The sequence below is a fragment of the Culex quinquefasciatus genome, chromosome 3 (genome assembly GCF_015732765.1).
Source record: "Culex quinquefasciatus strain JHB chromosome 3, VPISU_Cqui_1.0_pri_paternal, whole genome shotgun sequence".
NCBI classification, from domain to species: Eukaryota; Metazoa; Arthropoda; class Insecta; order Diptera; family Culicidae; genus Culex; species Culex quinquefasciatus.
In genome coordinates, this window is record NC_051863.1 from 29,756,963 (window position 1) to 29,774,175 (window position 17,213).

Below are 17,213 nucleotides of genomic sequence, written 5' to 3' on the forward strand. Positions count from 1 at the left end.
TTAGATTAGATTAGATTAGATTACACCGTGTTTCGTAGCAAAAACCTCATTTTTCATAAAATCATAACTCCACGTCACTTCAACCGTTTTTAGTTGTTCCAAAAAATCCAAATAATTATCCTTACATTTGAAAAGGCCAAATGAAACTTTAAAGTGCCGTTTTGACGATGTCTCAAAGAGCCTGTGCCTGAAATAGTAGTTTATGCAACAAGTTGCAAAAAGAGGATTTTTTCAGCACGAGTCGTACATTTATCCAACGAGGTTCACCGAGTTGGATAAATACGAAGAGTGCTGAAAAAATCAAGTTTTGCAACGAGTTCCATACAACATTTTTTGCAATTCCAAAAAACACACACTGAGTGAAATTTTATGTCAAATTTTCATGTATTTTATCAATAAATCGTTTAAATCAAAAAAAATGTTGAAAAGTGTAACTTTTCGAAACAAGTGCTGAAAAGTTCAACTTTTCAGCACCCATTTGAGTGCTGAAAAGTAGAATTTTTCAGCATTTATTTTGAAAAGTGTTGCTATTCGATTCTGTTATATTTGGTACAGAAAAGTAGGCTATTTCGTCGTTCAAGAATGACAGGAAAAGTAAGTAGTTTCACGACGGAATTGCAAAAATATTTTTATCGGATTCCTTGAATAATTTTACGTTTTCATGCTCAAAAATGGGAGGTATTCATCAACAGGATTCCAAGATATATTTTTTTGAAAATTTAAACTGGGATTCTTAGCGCGCGACGCGCAGAAAAAAAAATGACAAATATAATTAACTTTTTTCACTGAAACTGTGATAACTTTAAAATTTCAGCGATGATCTATACATGTTAAGGTATCAAAATATTCGCAAATTAAATACGCAACCGATAAAATCCGACATACATATTTTCAGACTAAGACTCTTCGGTCCAGACACTGTCAAAATGGAATTTTAATGTTTTATTCGACCTTTTCAAATGTTGGTTGAGATTTTTCGGTTTAAGACTAGTTTTCCTAGAAAGAGCAACTTTTCACCTTTCATTTGCGTCCAAGATAACTAGAATCGCTTGAAATGGCGTGGGGTTATGATTTTTTTTTAAATGGGCAATTTGTGGGTGTAGGTCACCCTTAAGGCAAAAAAATACAGGTCTAATTATTGTGGAAAAAAAGAACTCCTAGAAAAATTTTGAGTCCGATCGGAAAACAGTTTTTTAAGGTTTATGCACTTTTCAAATGGAATTGCTGTTAAATTAGAAAAAATGATTTCAGATAAAATAAAACATTAATGGATGAACGATTTTTGATATTTTTTCTGTCATTTGGCTTTGATTTAACGAGTTTTCAAACAATGGCAATGATGATGTTTTTCATTAAAGATAATTTACTTTTAGAATTTCGTCTGATTTGGTAGTGTTACATTGGTTTGGGTAAAATTGTATCATACATTATTTTAAACATGTTTTTAAATAATTAAGCTCTGTTCAAATTAAAGCTCAATATCCACCCATAACAACCCAAGTGATTTATGTTTCATTAACTCGCAAATTTTCCCAGGAAAAATCCACCCAGTTTATTACCTGGCACACAAATTAACCTCCTCGTTAAACATACCCGTACAGATCGGGTGGGGTGAAATGGGCCAGTAATTAGATTGGCACAACACCACATCGCCTAACCCAGCCCCAACCTGTTCACCTCATTATGCAACACACATGCGTGCATTTCTCCATTGCACTAAATTGCCACCGAACATTCCAAACCCTTCCCCCCAAAGCAATGATGTCATCTGGCTTTAGCTTACTTTTATTATGAAATAATTATCCTTGCGATAACATCGAGCTGGCCTGATTGCCGTGTTGTCGCCGCTGCAAATTGGGTGCACCTGAGGCAACTGAAAAAAAATTAAACAAAAAATAAGCAGCATTTTTCCGCTTCCATGAATTCCACCCGATGTAACTTAATCTTCAGGGGAGACAAGACAGCTGAGAGATAGATTGCGAGAGCAAATTTCTTAATGAATGCACTGCCAAGATGAATGAAACGGGTGCAAAAGTGAGAGTGGTGAGAGGAAAATGTTTTTAGTTGAGAAAGGGAGAGAAAAATTTACTGATTAAAAATGTTAGTTTTATTTGTAACATATTGTGATCATAGAAATATTGGATAAATTTTAGTATAAAAATAAAAACTTCTTAATTTCTTTAATATTATTTCAAGCAAAACTAAAGCTGGAAGCAAAAGCTCCCACCATCGTAAGTAGAAACCCCTCCACAGTCTGTTGATGCAGAAGCTGCAAGTGCAAGGTACTATTTTTGTTGCGTGCAACCGGTAGCAGCTGTCGAAGGAAGAAGTGAGTTTTGCCTCGTGGTCGTGCGATAATACGCGTCGTCGTCGTCGTCGTCGCGGTGCACCGCAATCAAAACATCTCCCAGGCAGTCTTAAGCTGGCGATGCACGACACGGTGTTGCACACTTGATGCTATTTTCAGGCTCAATGCGGTTATCGAAATCAAGTATCTGATACTGATGTGGAATTAACTTGTTTGATAACATAGTGATTTTATAGCATTCAATTAATACACTTTTTTGGAAATCTCAAAAAAAATCTAAATTTCTAATTTTTCAAAAAATGAAAGATTCGAAAATAAAAATTTAAGCGAAATTTTTTTTTTTAAAACATCGAAATTTTAAAAAAATCTAAAGATTTTTAAAGCAACTCAAACATGCTTAAAAAGATTTTAAACGCAGGGAAACGCATTTAAAGTTGATTTCAGAAAACAAAAAACAAAAAACAAAAAACAAAAAACAAAAAACAAAAAACAAAAAACAAAAAACAAAAAACAAAAAACAAAAAACAAAAAACAAAAAACAAAAAACAAAAAACAAAAAACAAAAAACAAAAAACAAAAAACAAAAAACAAAAAACAAAAAACAAAAAACAAAAAAAAAAAAAAACAAAAAACAAAAAACAAAAAACAAAAAACAAAAAACAAAAAACAAAAAACAAAAAACAAAAAACAAAAAACAAAAAACAAAAAACAAAAAACAAAAAACAAAAAACAAAAAACAAAAAACAAAAAACAAAAAACAAAAACAAAACAAAAAACAAAAACAAAAACAAAAACAAAAAACAAAAACAAAAAACAAAAAACAAAAAACAAAAACAAAAACAAAAACAAAAAACAAAAAACAAAAACAAAAAACAAAAAACAAAAACAAAAACAAAAAACAAAAAACAAAAACAAAAACAAAAACAAAAAACAAAAACAAAAACAAAAACAAAAAACAAAAACAAAAACAAAAAACAAACAAAAACAAAAACAAAAACAAAAAACAAAAAACAAAAAACAAAAAACAAAAACCAAAAAAAAAAACAAAAAACAAAAAACAAAAAACAAAAAACAAAAAACATAAAACAAAAAACAAAAAACAAAAAACAAAAAACAAAAAACAAAAAACAAAAAATAACAGCCCACGATTTTTTTTCGTTCAGATATTTTGTGAAAATAGCCTAAAATGTTGAAAATCAAGTCTGTCATCTAGAAATTGTCAAAACCTATTAAAAACGTTACTTAATCCACCCTTAGGTGGTTGGTGCCTTCCTCTCATTCAAAGGGTAATGCTATCCAAAATAGACACGCTCGTGGGAAGGTCTTTAAATTACCTATCCAAAGATAGGTCGCATGATATATTTGGAATACGTTTTCATCTAAATATCTGAGAACTAGCCTCCAAAAAGTGTATAAATAACTCTTAAGTGCTTATAACTTTTGATAGGGTTGTCAGATCTTCAATGTTTTGGACGCGTTGGAAAGGTCTTTTGATTACCTGTTCAACGACGGGTTGCATGATAGATCCGGGCAACGTTTCATCGTGATATCTGAGATCCGGCTTCCAAAAAGTGCATAAATAACACTTAATTGCTAATAACTTTTGATAGGGTTGTCAGATCTTCAATGTATTGGTCGCGTTGGAAAGGTCTTTTAAATACCTTTCTAGAAATGTATAACATGCTGGGGTTTCTTACAAAAACCACTTTTTTACAATCTTCCGGACTTTAGTCAAAATCGTTTTTTTAGCATAACTTTTGAAGTACTTTACTAAACTTCATAATTTTCAAATGAGACCAAAACGGTCCAAATCGATTAAGCCAGTGCTGAGATAATCGAGTGCATATTTTTTGGTGCACAGACCCACATCCCTACACACACACACACACACACACAGACATTTGCTCAGAATTCGATTCTGAGTCGATAGGTATACATGAAGGTGGGTCTAGGAGGTCTAATTGAGAAGTTCAGTGTTCGAGTGATTTTATAGCCTTTCCTCAGTAAGGTGAGGAAGGCAAAAACAGTTTCTGTAAATGATTTTTGTATTTTTTAGGTGAGTTGCTCCATCCTGCATTTTTCGTGAGTCTTTTTGTAACATCTCAGGCTATTTTCACAAGAAATTTGAACGAAAAAAAATCGTGGGCTCAGAAAATATCATCAAAGTGGAGTGTTTGTTTCTTTCAGTGTATTTTTTGGAAAGCCCGTCAAATTTTCTACAAATTTGTCTTTGACCACTTTTTGATACGATGCAACGGCTTCGAGATACAGAATAACAAAAATATTTAAAACACTTACGTCCTTTTCAAATGTCATTAGTCATTAGTGAAACTGGCTCCACATACACAAAAATTGCTTATAAAAGCGTATGTCTACAAAGTTTCATTGAAATCGGAGAGGGTTCGGTACATCCGATTCCCTACTAGGCATGGAATTGTTAAAAAAAACCAAAATAGCACACTCGCAATATCCAAAAATTTTCTGTTTTTGTTTTTGTTGGATGGTTCCTTGGTTGCTAGGATTTATCTTATTTTTTATTTTGTTTGAAATTAAGTTTTTCTCTTAATCGTCAAATAAACATTGATTTTTAAAATTTCAATTCAGTTTCAGATGGAAAATTTTAAAGAATAACGCCAAAGCATAAAATTTCAAATTTCCATAAAAGAAACAGTTATCGCAGTTTCCACCATCATTTCAGATGTTCACAAACAAATACAAACTTACTGAAACCATTCACTAACCGTTGAGCACACACACACATGCGTGCTCAAGTCTTATCAAAGTTCGTCTCTAAAGCTGCAGCGCTGCAGCTTCACCCTAAGTCGTGCTTCTCTTATCATTATGCAGCAACTCTGCTAACCACTGCTAAGAAAAACACACTGCACCAGAGCGCAAATATTAATTTGCAACCCCTCGGCACTCATCCACCCTCCCAGGGGGAGGTTTGTTCCGCACCGCACACCAGGTGGGGTGCGAGCTGGTAGAGAGTGAGAGTACTCAACTCCCTCTTCCCCCCTTTGAAAAGCTTCAGCTCTCCACCGCATAAACATTGCAAAATTGTTATTAAAATATATATAAAACTCCAACGCTTGGTGAAATTCAATTTTAGTCTCGAGCAAGTCCAAGTCGCGGCCGTCGTCGGAGCGAAGCGAAAAAGTTTGTTGCACGTGTACACACGTGTGCACGAGGAAAAGCGCGCGAGCGGGAAAATTCCTTCTTATTCCTAAAAAAATACGTGGAAAATTGAACTTCCGGTGGTGCGCTGCGATTTCGAGTGGGTGCGTGAAATTGGCTCAATAGTGCTGATTTGGGGGGTGGAAAATCAAATATTTGGAAAATTCGGAACATCCAACCAGTGACCAGTGGCGGAAAATCGTAGCATCAAAATGAAGCTTTTGGTATGTGTCAGCAGCAGCAGCGTTAGTGAGAATCGGGGTTTTGAAAATCAAATCATCCCCAATCGGATGGAAATCAGTGTCGGAAATCACTCCCACATGAGGAGGAAAATGAAGTCGTGATTGGAATTGGAACTCGCTGGAGAAAAGTTGCTCCTTAGCTTTGCAGAAGGAGTCATTTGCGGGGAAGCGTTCCCAGCGAACATTCGTGCAAAGTTGTCACCTTCGTAGCATACGGACCGGGAAATTTTGCTCTAAATTGTGTGCTGACGGGGACGGATTTTGTGTGGAAAAGCCAAAGGATTGAAGTGTCTCAATTAACTTGTGTCAACAACTCAAGTGTGTTGGTATAATGAGTGGGGTCTTGATTGGCTGAGAGTGAGTAAGGACGTATACTGCAGCAGCAGTAATCGTAAGACAGTTTTTGGCGAGAAATGTTTTGTTGACATTTTAATAGAATTATAGAAATCACTGGAAAACTGAAGTGTGTGAATATCAAAAATGATAAAAAAGTTTTTTTTTTTCGTAAATCGCGATAATTCGTAAACTCCTTATGTTTACATAATTTTTTTTTGCAATTGTCTTCTTTGTTGAACATTATGACATTCTAAAAAATAGCCCTGCAAAGTAAGAAAAAAAACGAAATTTTAAAATAGGAAATTTTGTTCTAAATGAAAAAAGACCCTTCTGAAAAAATGTATTTTTTAATATAAATTTTGACTAAAATGGGGTCGAAGAACTAGACTTTGACATTTAAAGCAGGGCTGCGGAGTCAGGTCATATCTCAAGCGACTCCGACTCCGACTCCGACTCTGGCTGTCTGAGTTAAGCCGACTCCGACTCAGACCCGGCTCCGGCTTTCCACAAATTGTTGACTCCGGCTCCGACTCCGACTCCGACACCTAATCTGTATCTCAAATACAAAAGAAAACGCATTTCTAGCATAACAATTTTTTGAGTTAATTTGAGTTTTATTGTTTGAAAAATTAAAACATTTTATTTAACTACTTTAAATTTACATTCATTTTTTTTAGTTAATAAGATAGCTAAACTAATTTTCAATTGTTTTTTTTTAGCAAGTTTTCATTTACTGAACATTTCAGTAGTGCAGATTTCAGTAAATTTAACTGAATTCAGTAATGAGAAATTGTTTTGCAATAACTATCAAAGATACCCTGGTTTTGAAATAAAAAAAAATCAAAGTTACAATTTGTTTAATCTTTTGTGAATTTATTTGAGAAGACGTACATGGACATTGTGTGATCCAGCTCAGTAAACACTTTAAACATACAAATCATGAGAAAATTCTAATATTTGAAAAATAAATTAAATTATATTAATCAAACCACCCCGATTTGAAGCAATTAAAAAAAATCGATCTTTAAGAGTTTGGTAGAGAAATTGTAAAAAATGGGGTAATCGATATATCTAATAAATTCAATGACTCGTATATGCAAAGTTGTATATGCTTATGCCTCGAGCGCCGATATAACTGTATTTCAAAATAAGTTGCAACTTATTTTTGTCAGCTTGAAATGTTTTTAGCAACACTTTGATTTGTTTTTATTTACATACATGCATTAGCATGTTGCGGTCCAAGTAGAAGAATGATATAATAGTTGATAATGTTTTAAAAACATAATTATTTTTTTTAAATAACTGATAGTGAGCTTTTACATAAAATTATTTTTATTAGGTCCTTTTCGGTGCTGGGACCTGGTTAGGACCGAATCGGCTTTTGTAATTACATTTGACTTAATAATTACAGGGATAGTGAGCTTTTGCAATCACAATAAAAATGCTTCGAAAACATCACGGTATCTGATAAATATCTTGAACCAAAAAATAAATAAAACAAAAAAATGTCAACGCAGTGCACGCAATTCAATAAATAAATTCAAAATATAAAAAATGGGATGTAACCTGAATTATTACAAATATAGAACAATAAATACTTTCGTAAATTATATTAAATTTTTTGACATCTCCGACTCCAGCTCCGACTCTGGGCCTATCAGAAATTTACGACTCCGACTCCAGCTCATACAATTTAGCTGACTCCAACTTCGACTTCATGATTAATTGGTATCTCGACCACAAAGCATTACATAGAAAAAACTAGAAAAAATAAAAGTTACAGTGAGTAAACTTCTTTTCTTCAAAGTTATTTTTATTTGAAAGGTCATTTGATTTTGGACATATGAAATTATTATTTATTTAAACTCTGGCATCTTTTTTAGGATTTGATTTTAACTTATGGATAAAAACTTACATTAAATTGATATCTACACCCAAAGGAAAAATATATCTCAAAATCTGCAACATTGGATTTGCTGCAGAAAATGTCACATTTTATAACATTTTTTGCAGCAAGCCCGTAGATCATTTTTGCCCGCGTGTAAACATGTCAGCAATCTGCAGTTCTCACCAAAACATATAATGCTGGCGCGTCCCCGAGCAACTTTTTAAAGAGAAGAATATGTTGGTGCTCTTTCTCCCACAAATCATGAAGCGTCCATGGCGCGGTGGAAGCGTGTCGGATAAATAACCAAGAAGTTGGTGGTTCAATCCTAGTTCTGATAAGTGTTTTTTTTTTGTGAAATACAACCAAAAAGCCGTCTGTAATGTCGATAATTGTCGGTAACGGGCAAAAATGTCATACTCCTATATAGCAAAAAATGCATGAGGACAGATTTCATGCAGATTCTGATATAATTTCATGCCGCCATGCATCACAATCATGCGACTGCAAGTTGGGTGTACTTTGATCAGCTACGAAACTACAAATTCATTAAAAATAAAAACAATCAGTGAAAATTATGAATCGCAAATTATAGTTTTCCCCACACTACAATTTGAGTCCCAACAGGCTTTCGAAATCAAAATTTGCCAAAAATGTTTACATCAAGTACAAAGAAAACCCCAAATTCTCGAAAAAAAGGGATGCACAGTGGGCAAAAACGGGTGAAAAAATGGATCTTTTGATGCCGTCAGTTCCTGCCTGTCAAAAGTATCATATTTAATATAAAAAATTACGAGGAATCGATTGGTGGTACTCTCATTAGCGGCAAATGACGGGAAGTGGTCCATTTTACCCCATTTTGCCTTTTTTGGGTGTTTTTCTCGAATATCTTCAACTGCCGTAGTTTGCAACACTTCTAAAGTATCTTATTTTATGTAAAAATCACGAGAAATCGATTGGTGATACTCTCAATAGCGGCAAATGACGGTAAGGGCCCATTTTGCCCGATTAAGCCCTTATTTATGTGTTTTTTTTATGAATATCTTGAATTACTGTAGTTTCCTGCAATTTTAAAGTATGTTATTTTATGTAGAAAATCGCGAGGAATCGACTTGTGACATTTTCATTGGCGGCAAATGACAGCATGGGCCCATTTTGCCCCAGTTACCCCATTGTATGTGTTTATCGCCAATATCTTTAATTGCCGTTGTTTTTACACTTTGAAAGTATACTATTTTATGTAAAAAATCACGAAAAATCGATTGGTGGCAAATGACGGCAAGGGCCCATTTTGCCCCATTTAACCCCTTTCTAATGTGTTTTTCGAAAATACCTTGGAATATCATTATTCCTTACAGTTTCAACGTATATTATTTTATGTAGAAAATCACGAGGAATCGATTGGTGGTATTCTCATTAGCGGCCAACGACGGCAAAGGCTCGTTTTGCCCCATTTGCCCATTTTATGTGTTTTCTTTAATATCTTGAATTGTCGTGGTTTTGCAAACTTTAAATAAATGTTATTTTATGCAGAAAATCACGAGGAGTCGATTTAGAACACTCTACATTGCGGCAAATGGCGACAAGGGCCCATTTTACCCCATTTACTCTCTCTTGAGATGTTTTTCGTGAATATCTTGAACGTACTGTGCAATCTACAGTAACATTCTTGTAAACTGTATTGGAAATCACGACACGTTTAATATATTTTAACACATGAAATGGGCAAAATAGGCCCTTGTCGCCATTTGCCGCTAATTAGAGTGTTCTCAATCGATTCCTCGTGCATAAAAAACATTCATTTAAAGTTTGCAAAACCACGGCAATTCAAGATATTATAGAAAATACATAAAATGGGGTAACTGGGGCAAAACGAGCCTTTGCCGTCGTTTGCCGCTTATGAGAACATCACCAATCGATTCCTTGTGATTTTCTACATAACATAATATACGTTGAAACTGTAAGAAATAATGTAATTTCAAGATATTTACTAAAAACAAATTAAAAGGGGTTAAATGGGGAAAAATGGGCCCTTGCCGTCATTTGCCACCAATGAGAGTGTCACCAATCGATTTCCCGTGATTATTTACATAAAATAGTATACTTCAAAGTGTCAAAACAACGGCAATTAAAGATATTGGCGATAAACACATACAAGGGGATAACTGGGGCAAAATTGGCCCATGCTGTCATTTGCCGCCAATGAAAATGTCACAAATCGATTCCTCGCGATTTTCTACATAAAATAACATACTTTAAAACTGCAGGAAACTACAGTAATTCAAGATATTAATGAAAAACACATAAATGAGAGGTAAATGGGGCAAAATGGGCCCTTGCCGTCATTTGCCGCTATTGAGAGTGTCACCAATCGATTTCTCGTGATTTTTTACATAAAATAAGATACTTTAGAAGTGCGGCAAACTACGGCAGTTGAAGATATTCGAGAAAAACACCTTAAAAAAGGCAAAATGGGGTAAAATGGACCACTTCTCGTCATTTGCCGCTAATGAGAGTACCACTTATCGATTTCTCGTAATTTTTTGCATTAAAAATGATACTTTTGACAGGCAGGAACTGACGGCATCAAAAGATCCATTTTTTCACCCGTTTTTGCCCACTGTAGGATGATTCAATTCTCGATTCCCGGGAAATTGCTAATCTCTGTGTTGTCCCCCTGTAAGAGTAATTTTTTTAAAGGGCCTAAACACATTCTTTTGACATTCTTAATTGTTGGGCTTTATTTTCATAATTCTCAATGAGCAGTGAACTTTACAAAACTATCATTTTTTAGCATTGAAAGTTACCCCATTCATGTTTTTAGCTTTTTCAACATATTTTTCATGATTTTTTATTAGCAAATTTTACCAAACCTAATTTGAAATCGGTGCACTACATCAAACAAATGTTGAATTCATTTTTGATTGCAAATACGTATTTGCATTTTAAAATAAGTTTTGAAATTTAGTTTTTGCAATTCCGTCGTGAAACCACTCACTTTTCCTGTCATTCTTGAACGACGAAATAGCCTACTTTTCTGTACCAAAAATAACAGAATCGAATAGCAACACTTTTCAAAATAAATGCTGAAAAGTTCTACTTTTCAGCACTCAAAAAACGAAACTATTGGCACTACGCCCCCCGGGGCATGGCCTTCCTCTAACGTGGGATTTCTGCTCCAGCGCCTCTGACGAGACAGGAGAAACCGGGACCGACGTTTTACTTCACCATCCGATAGAAGCTCAGTGGATAAGGCGGGAATCGAACCCGCGTCTCATAGCATCATCGGGATCGGCAGCCGAAGCCGCTATCCCTGCGCCACGAGACCCACTCAAATGGGTGCTGAATAGTTGAATTTTTCAGCACTAGTTTTGAAAAGTAACACTTTTCAACATTTTTTGATTTAAACGATTTATTGACAAAATACATGAAAATTTGACATAAAATTTCACTCAGTGGGTGTTTTTTGGAATTGCAAAAAATGTTGTATGGAACTCGTTGCAAAACTTGATTTTTTCAGCACTCTTCGTATTTATCCAACTCGGTGAACCTCGTTGGATAAATGTACGACTCGTGCTGAAAAAATCCTTTTTTTGCAACTTGTTGCATAAACTACTATTACCATTTTTTTATTTTTTTTTGCAAGCATTCATTATTTCAAAAAAAAAATATCTTTGAGCAGTTCCATGTAAAATATGGAATCACTTTTAATCAACCCTCGTAGACATGTTATCCATTTTTGTTAATATGTAGCCAGTTGCTCTCGTTTTGAAAATTGTTGCAATTGTAATTTAAATATTGCTGTACATCGAAACCGTTGCATCGTGTCAAAAAGTGGTCAGAGACAAGCTTGTAGGAAATTTCAAGGGCTTTCAGAAAAATATACACTGAAAGAATAAAACACGTATTTTTATGATTTTGAAATTTAAAAGTGAATTTTAGAGGTGAGCCCGAGATTTTTTTCGTTTAATTTTTTTGTGAAAGTAGCCTTAGATGTTACAAAAAGACTCACGAAGAATGCAGGATGGAGCAACTCTCTTGAAAAAAATCATTTATTGAAACCTTTTTTTTCGTCAAAATTGTCAAAAAACGAAAACGGGAATCGATTTTCCAGACACTTTTAAATAAAAGTCACCATATGGAATATTGTCTTTAGTCCAATACTTGTGAAGTTACTGCGGCTTTTAAAATGTTTAAAAAATATTGATAAAAATAAAAATGTTGAAAAAATAACTCGTTTTTTGATGATTTAAGCTACATAATTGACTATCCAGGTTACTACCTCCACTTAACTACATTGAAAAAAATATTCTTTTTTCAGATATGAGCAAAGTTATTAGCAAGTTATTATCTTATATCTGTAAGTCCATATTTCCAATTGAAATGTGGTCAAAGACAATCTTATGGGCAATTTGGGGCGAGCTTTCCGGTTAAAAATATTTTCGAGACTGAAAAATCAAGTCGGTCAATAAGAAAATGTCAAAAATTATAAAAAAATCCTATTTTTCAGCATTTTTATTTTGAAAACCGCTGTAACTTCACAAGGATTGGACTTTGGACAGTGATCAACATGGAGACTTTTATGTAAAATTGTCTGGAAAATCGATTCCCGTATTCGGTTTTTGTCAATTTTGACATCTTGGACAATTTTCAAAAAAATTTGAAGGAAAAAATTCGTGGGTTCACCGTTAAATTTAACATTAAAATTGAAAATCAAAAATCTCATAAAATCTTTCAGTGTATTTTTTTCGGAAAGCCCGTTAAATTTCCTACAAGTTTGTCTCTGAAAACTTTTTTTTTGATACGATGCAACGGCTTCGAGATACAGCAATTACGATGTTGGTTGAAAGCCAAAACAACTTTGGAATAACATTTTTTGTTATGGAAGAATACCGCCAACTGTTATTGGGATGATCGGATTAGTTGTTAAAATAACAAAAAATAATAACAAAGATTTGTTCGAAGAATAACTTTAAATGTTATTAGTCTGTTATTACAATAACAATCCAATAACAAAAAATCATAACGACGAATAGCAAATCTTGTTATAAATAACATAAAATGTTATTGGCCTAGTATTTTTAAATATCAAAAAAATTATTCCCAAGTTATTTCCGTCTGCTCGGGACAACATACAACGGGAAATTTGAAACAAAATGTTATCAACTGAATTGAACTTAATATTTCTAGTATCAAGCTATGATATACAAAGCCGAATAGAACAAATGTGAAAAAAAATCGTTTGAGAACTTTTCGAAATTTTTTCTCACCCTGATTCCAATGCTCAGATATTTACTATGATTTTTTTTTATTCAAAAGAAGTTCATTTTTAAAAGATTTTCCAACCTTATCGCAGTGAGGAAGGTTATAAGCTTTCAATTTTATTAAATTCAATAAATCTGTAACATAATTACTAAAGTTTTATTTTTCAAGGTATTTTATGTTATTGAAGCCATTTTTTAAAGTTTTTTTCCATCACAAACAAAAATTAATTAGATTACAATTTGTGTTTGTTTTCATACATGATAAAAAAAATACATTTATCTGAACTTTACGCAAAATAGTTTCTTCATTATCGAAAGTTTTTGAACAACGTTTGCAGTAGGCATATAGAATTCTGAAGATATTTAATAAAAACATAAAACGACATTTTCTGAAAAAAAGTTTTTTATGCACTAAGCTTGAAATTTCAAATTTTATGCATTTTTTTTATGTTCTGTGTCAGCTCTATCCAAAACCAGTCAGAATTCCTTCCTTTCTTAATATTGTGCATTAACAAGGCTAAAACAGCTGTCCCACTTCACCCCAGATGACGGCATGTGGTATTATCCTGATTCGAAACCAACCAATATCGATGATGCACATCTTGCAATCAAAAATACTTTCATGAATGAAACATTAACCTTTTAAAGCATTGTTACCTTACCTTAAAGTAAACTCGTCACTGAGAGCAGTCCTTCTTTTCCGACTGAATTAAGTGCCTTCGCATGACCAGTTAGCCAAACAGCAAAGTCCATTACATTCATATTGGCACCAGAAGCAGACGTTTTCGAGACCCCATTCCACTATGGGGTATTTCCATATAAGCGAGCGGCCAAAAATATTTTTTTGTTTTTTTGTGACTTCTTTGTGTTGTTTGTACTTAGTATAATGAAAAAAAAATGAATTTTGATATTTTTCCAAAAAAAAAGTTTAATTTTTGATTTTTTCATATATTTGAGGCCACATGCATTAAAGTGGTGAGTTTTAATATTCTTGCTCTGTCTATTTGATGCACGGAATGGCGGTTTATGCTATGTTAAAGTTTCTGATTTACGTTCCATCTCCCTCCCCTTTTTCTTGAGTTAAAATCCACCTCTCTTTGAAGACCCCCTCCCCTCCAACTAAAATTTAATTTTTGCGGTGTTTTAGAATTTTAGACGGTTTATTTTATGGAACATTGTATGGATTCTCGTCCACGTTTTTGGTTGCAAAATTTACGTTTTCCACGATAAATTCTTCTAAATCAAAATCACTATGTAACCGATTGTCGTTAGATTACTTAAAATATGAACTTCTTCTATGGGCTTTTGTATACCTCGTTTTGAAGCTACAAAACAACGTGCGTAGTTTTTCCTCTGTGGTTTTTCCCCGAGTTGATCATGTGATGGTTCTGCAATGTTGTAATTCTAACAAATATACTCGAAAGCAGTTCTCACGTTTTCAGAATAGTGCTTCGTTATATCGTACAGGGACACTACGGTATTATTATCCATACTTTCAAAAGAACACAACAGCGAACTGATACGAATATTCGACGAATCGTTTCTGTAAAATACTTAGAATAGGAATTTCTAATTTTATTAAACGTACCTAAGTACCAACAAAGTCATGAATATCAAATCAATTTCAAAACATACATAGCAGGTACGTCATTTCTGCCACCGCAGGTAAATAATGTGATTTTAACCAAGCGTATACGCGAAATCATTAATTTTCTTGCATGAATCAAAATGTTCAAAATGGCATAACTCAAAAAGTGCACATAAGTGCACTTTGAAATTTGGAGACAAGTTAGGACATGGTTCAAATTTTAAGCTGCAAAATTTTCAGATCGCACAAATGCACACAAAAAAAGTTCTCCATTAACAAAGTTAAAAAAAAAACTAAATTTTGAATAAAAATCCATCTTTTTTGATTTTTATTATTTTTTTTAGCCTGTAAAAGTGTGTTTTGTGAAATGTTATTGAATAGTTGAATCAATTACCTTTCTGAATATATATAATGATGCAGGAAAAAATACATAAACAGCTACACAGTACAACTATGAAAAATAATTATTTTTTTGTCAAAAAACATGTTTTTTCTTACCATTTTCGCCTTTGAAGGTCTGCAATTCAGTGAATTTTGAACCTTCAACTTTCAAACTCCGGATTTTTCTTAGTAAGAATGTTTATTTTCGAAAAAAAATACCAAAAAAATAATTAGAGTATGTCGGTTTTTCGATTTATGGCCGCCTGAAACCCCATAGTGCATTCCTTGCCAAAGGAAAAACATTTTCCATGCAAACATGACACAATCTCCGAGACATCTAGCAAAAACAAACATTTTCCCCATGCTCGATAACCGTTCGATTGGGGTGGAGGGGTTGTGTGTGTGTGTCTCAGTTTTGTGAGGTTCGATTTTCAATGGAAAATATGCGACTTAATCCACGGAAAATGACGACCAATTACAAAAGATTTGACGTGGAATGGATTCTTCATTAAAAAATGTTCGTTTGACATTTTTGAATACGATTTTGCTTCAGTTATTTAAATATACTAATTTTGTGTTTTAAAGTGGATTCTTCCATCATCGAAGAATATTTCTTCCTCAGAACAAGCCAGTACCTCATTTGCTACATACTTGCACAGGGGAAGGGGACACACAGAACCATCATCATGTACCACCCCGAAGCAAGGCACCTGTTTACCGTCGGAATTTGAATCCATTTTCCATTTTAATCCGTCCCCCGTTGGTAGCCCGTAAAAGCTTCAAACGAAGATTTATTGGCAAATGCATGGAACTGCACTCGGTCTGATTACTGCCCGTACACTCCGTTTTATATAGGAACTTTGCTCAGATGTGTGTTTCTTCATTTTGTAAACAGAGCTTGTTGGTTCTTCGATCTTAATTGACACAGAACACAGGGGGAACACATTTTTCGTTTTAATGGAACCTGGGCAAAAATCTAGGAGCTGAGTTAAAAGCATAAACTTGTCCAGAAATCCCTTCAAAAAAGGTGTTGGCTTGAAAAAAGGAAAATTCTTCCGGAACTTCAAGCTCATCAGATAAGCCATTCAAATGGGCACTTACCAGAAGCTGGAAATCCTGGAAAAATCCTGGAATTAATACAACTTACGAGAGATTTCTACAGAAATAAAAACATAGCTTGTTGGCGGATTAGCCAACAGTTTCTATACATTCCGTCTGGCATAAGCTCTACTTGTTGAACTGTTGTTTTGAACTAGAAAAGAATTCCTTAAGTATTGACGTTAACAAAAGATTTATTTTTTTGTTAAACAGCCATTAGAGCATATATGCATAAATGCATTTGTATTAAGCATAAATTTCGTGACGGTTTTCCTTAAAAACCGAGCCATGACCGAGTTTCCATGTACATTTGATTGCTTGCTATAGAAAAAATGTTTTGTACGTGTATACGTGTGTCTCAAGAAAAAAATCCTAATTAATTTGGTGTATTTTATTCTGCAAGATTGTGATTGCTTTTCAGAAATAAAGTCAATTTAAAACATTTTTTTCAAAGGTTTATCACGAAAATTTAAACTCTCAATTGTTAGGTTTGATTTATTATTTGTTTGTGGAAGGTTTCAACAAAATTTAAAAAAAAATAATAAAAAATCAATAGAAGAATATGTTTTTCTTTTTTTTTTTAACTGAAAATTGTTTTAATTTGAAAAACCACTAATGCGTTGAATAAATGTTGAATTGTATGTCATGCTTAAAATCTGAACATATAATCTATAAAAATGTTAGTTATAATAAATTTTAACAAACCGCATTAACGAGAGACGAAAACTGTTTTGCAAAATAATTTAGCTGTCTCCTGATTTTTTTTTTTCATTTTTTTTTGTGATGGGAAAGACAAAAGGCGTCATCCATAAAGTATGTCACGCTAAAATCGGCCAAAATTAACCCCCCCCTCTCCCCAATGTCACACTTTGACATGCTGGCTCTGACCCCCCTCGAAAAGTACGTCTTGTTTTGTCGCCCCCCCCCCCATTACCTT

At 33.6% G+C, this 17,213-nt stretch overlaps 1 protein-coding gene across 1 annotated transcript in view; it reads left to right on the forward strand.

The window, feature by feature from the left end:
• The first annotated feature begins 5,640 nt into the window (after positions 1-5,640).
• LOC6048691 (putative uncharacterized protein DDB_G0268364) overlaps positions 5,641-17,213 on the forward strand; it is a 90,193-nt gene continuing 78,620 nt past the window's right edge. The window contains exon 1 of the mRNA XM_038265684.1: positions 5,641-5,706. Within this exon, the coding sequence (XP_038121612.1) occupies positions 5,695-5,706 (12 nt within the window). The 5' untranslated portion in view covers positions 5,641-5,694. The remainder of the gene's footprint in view (positions 5,707-17,213) is intronic.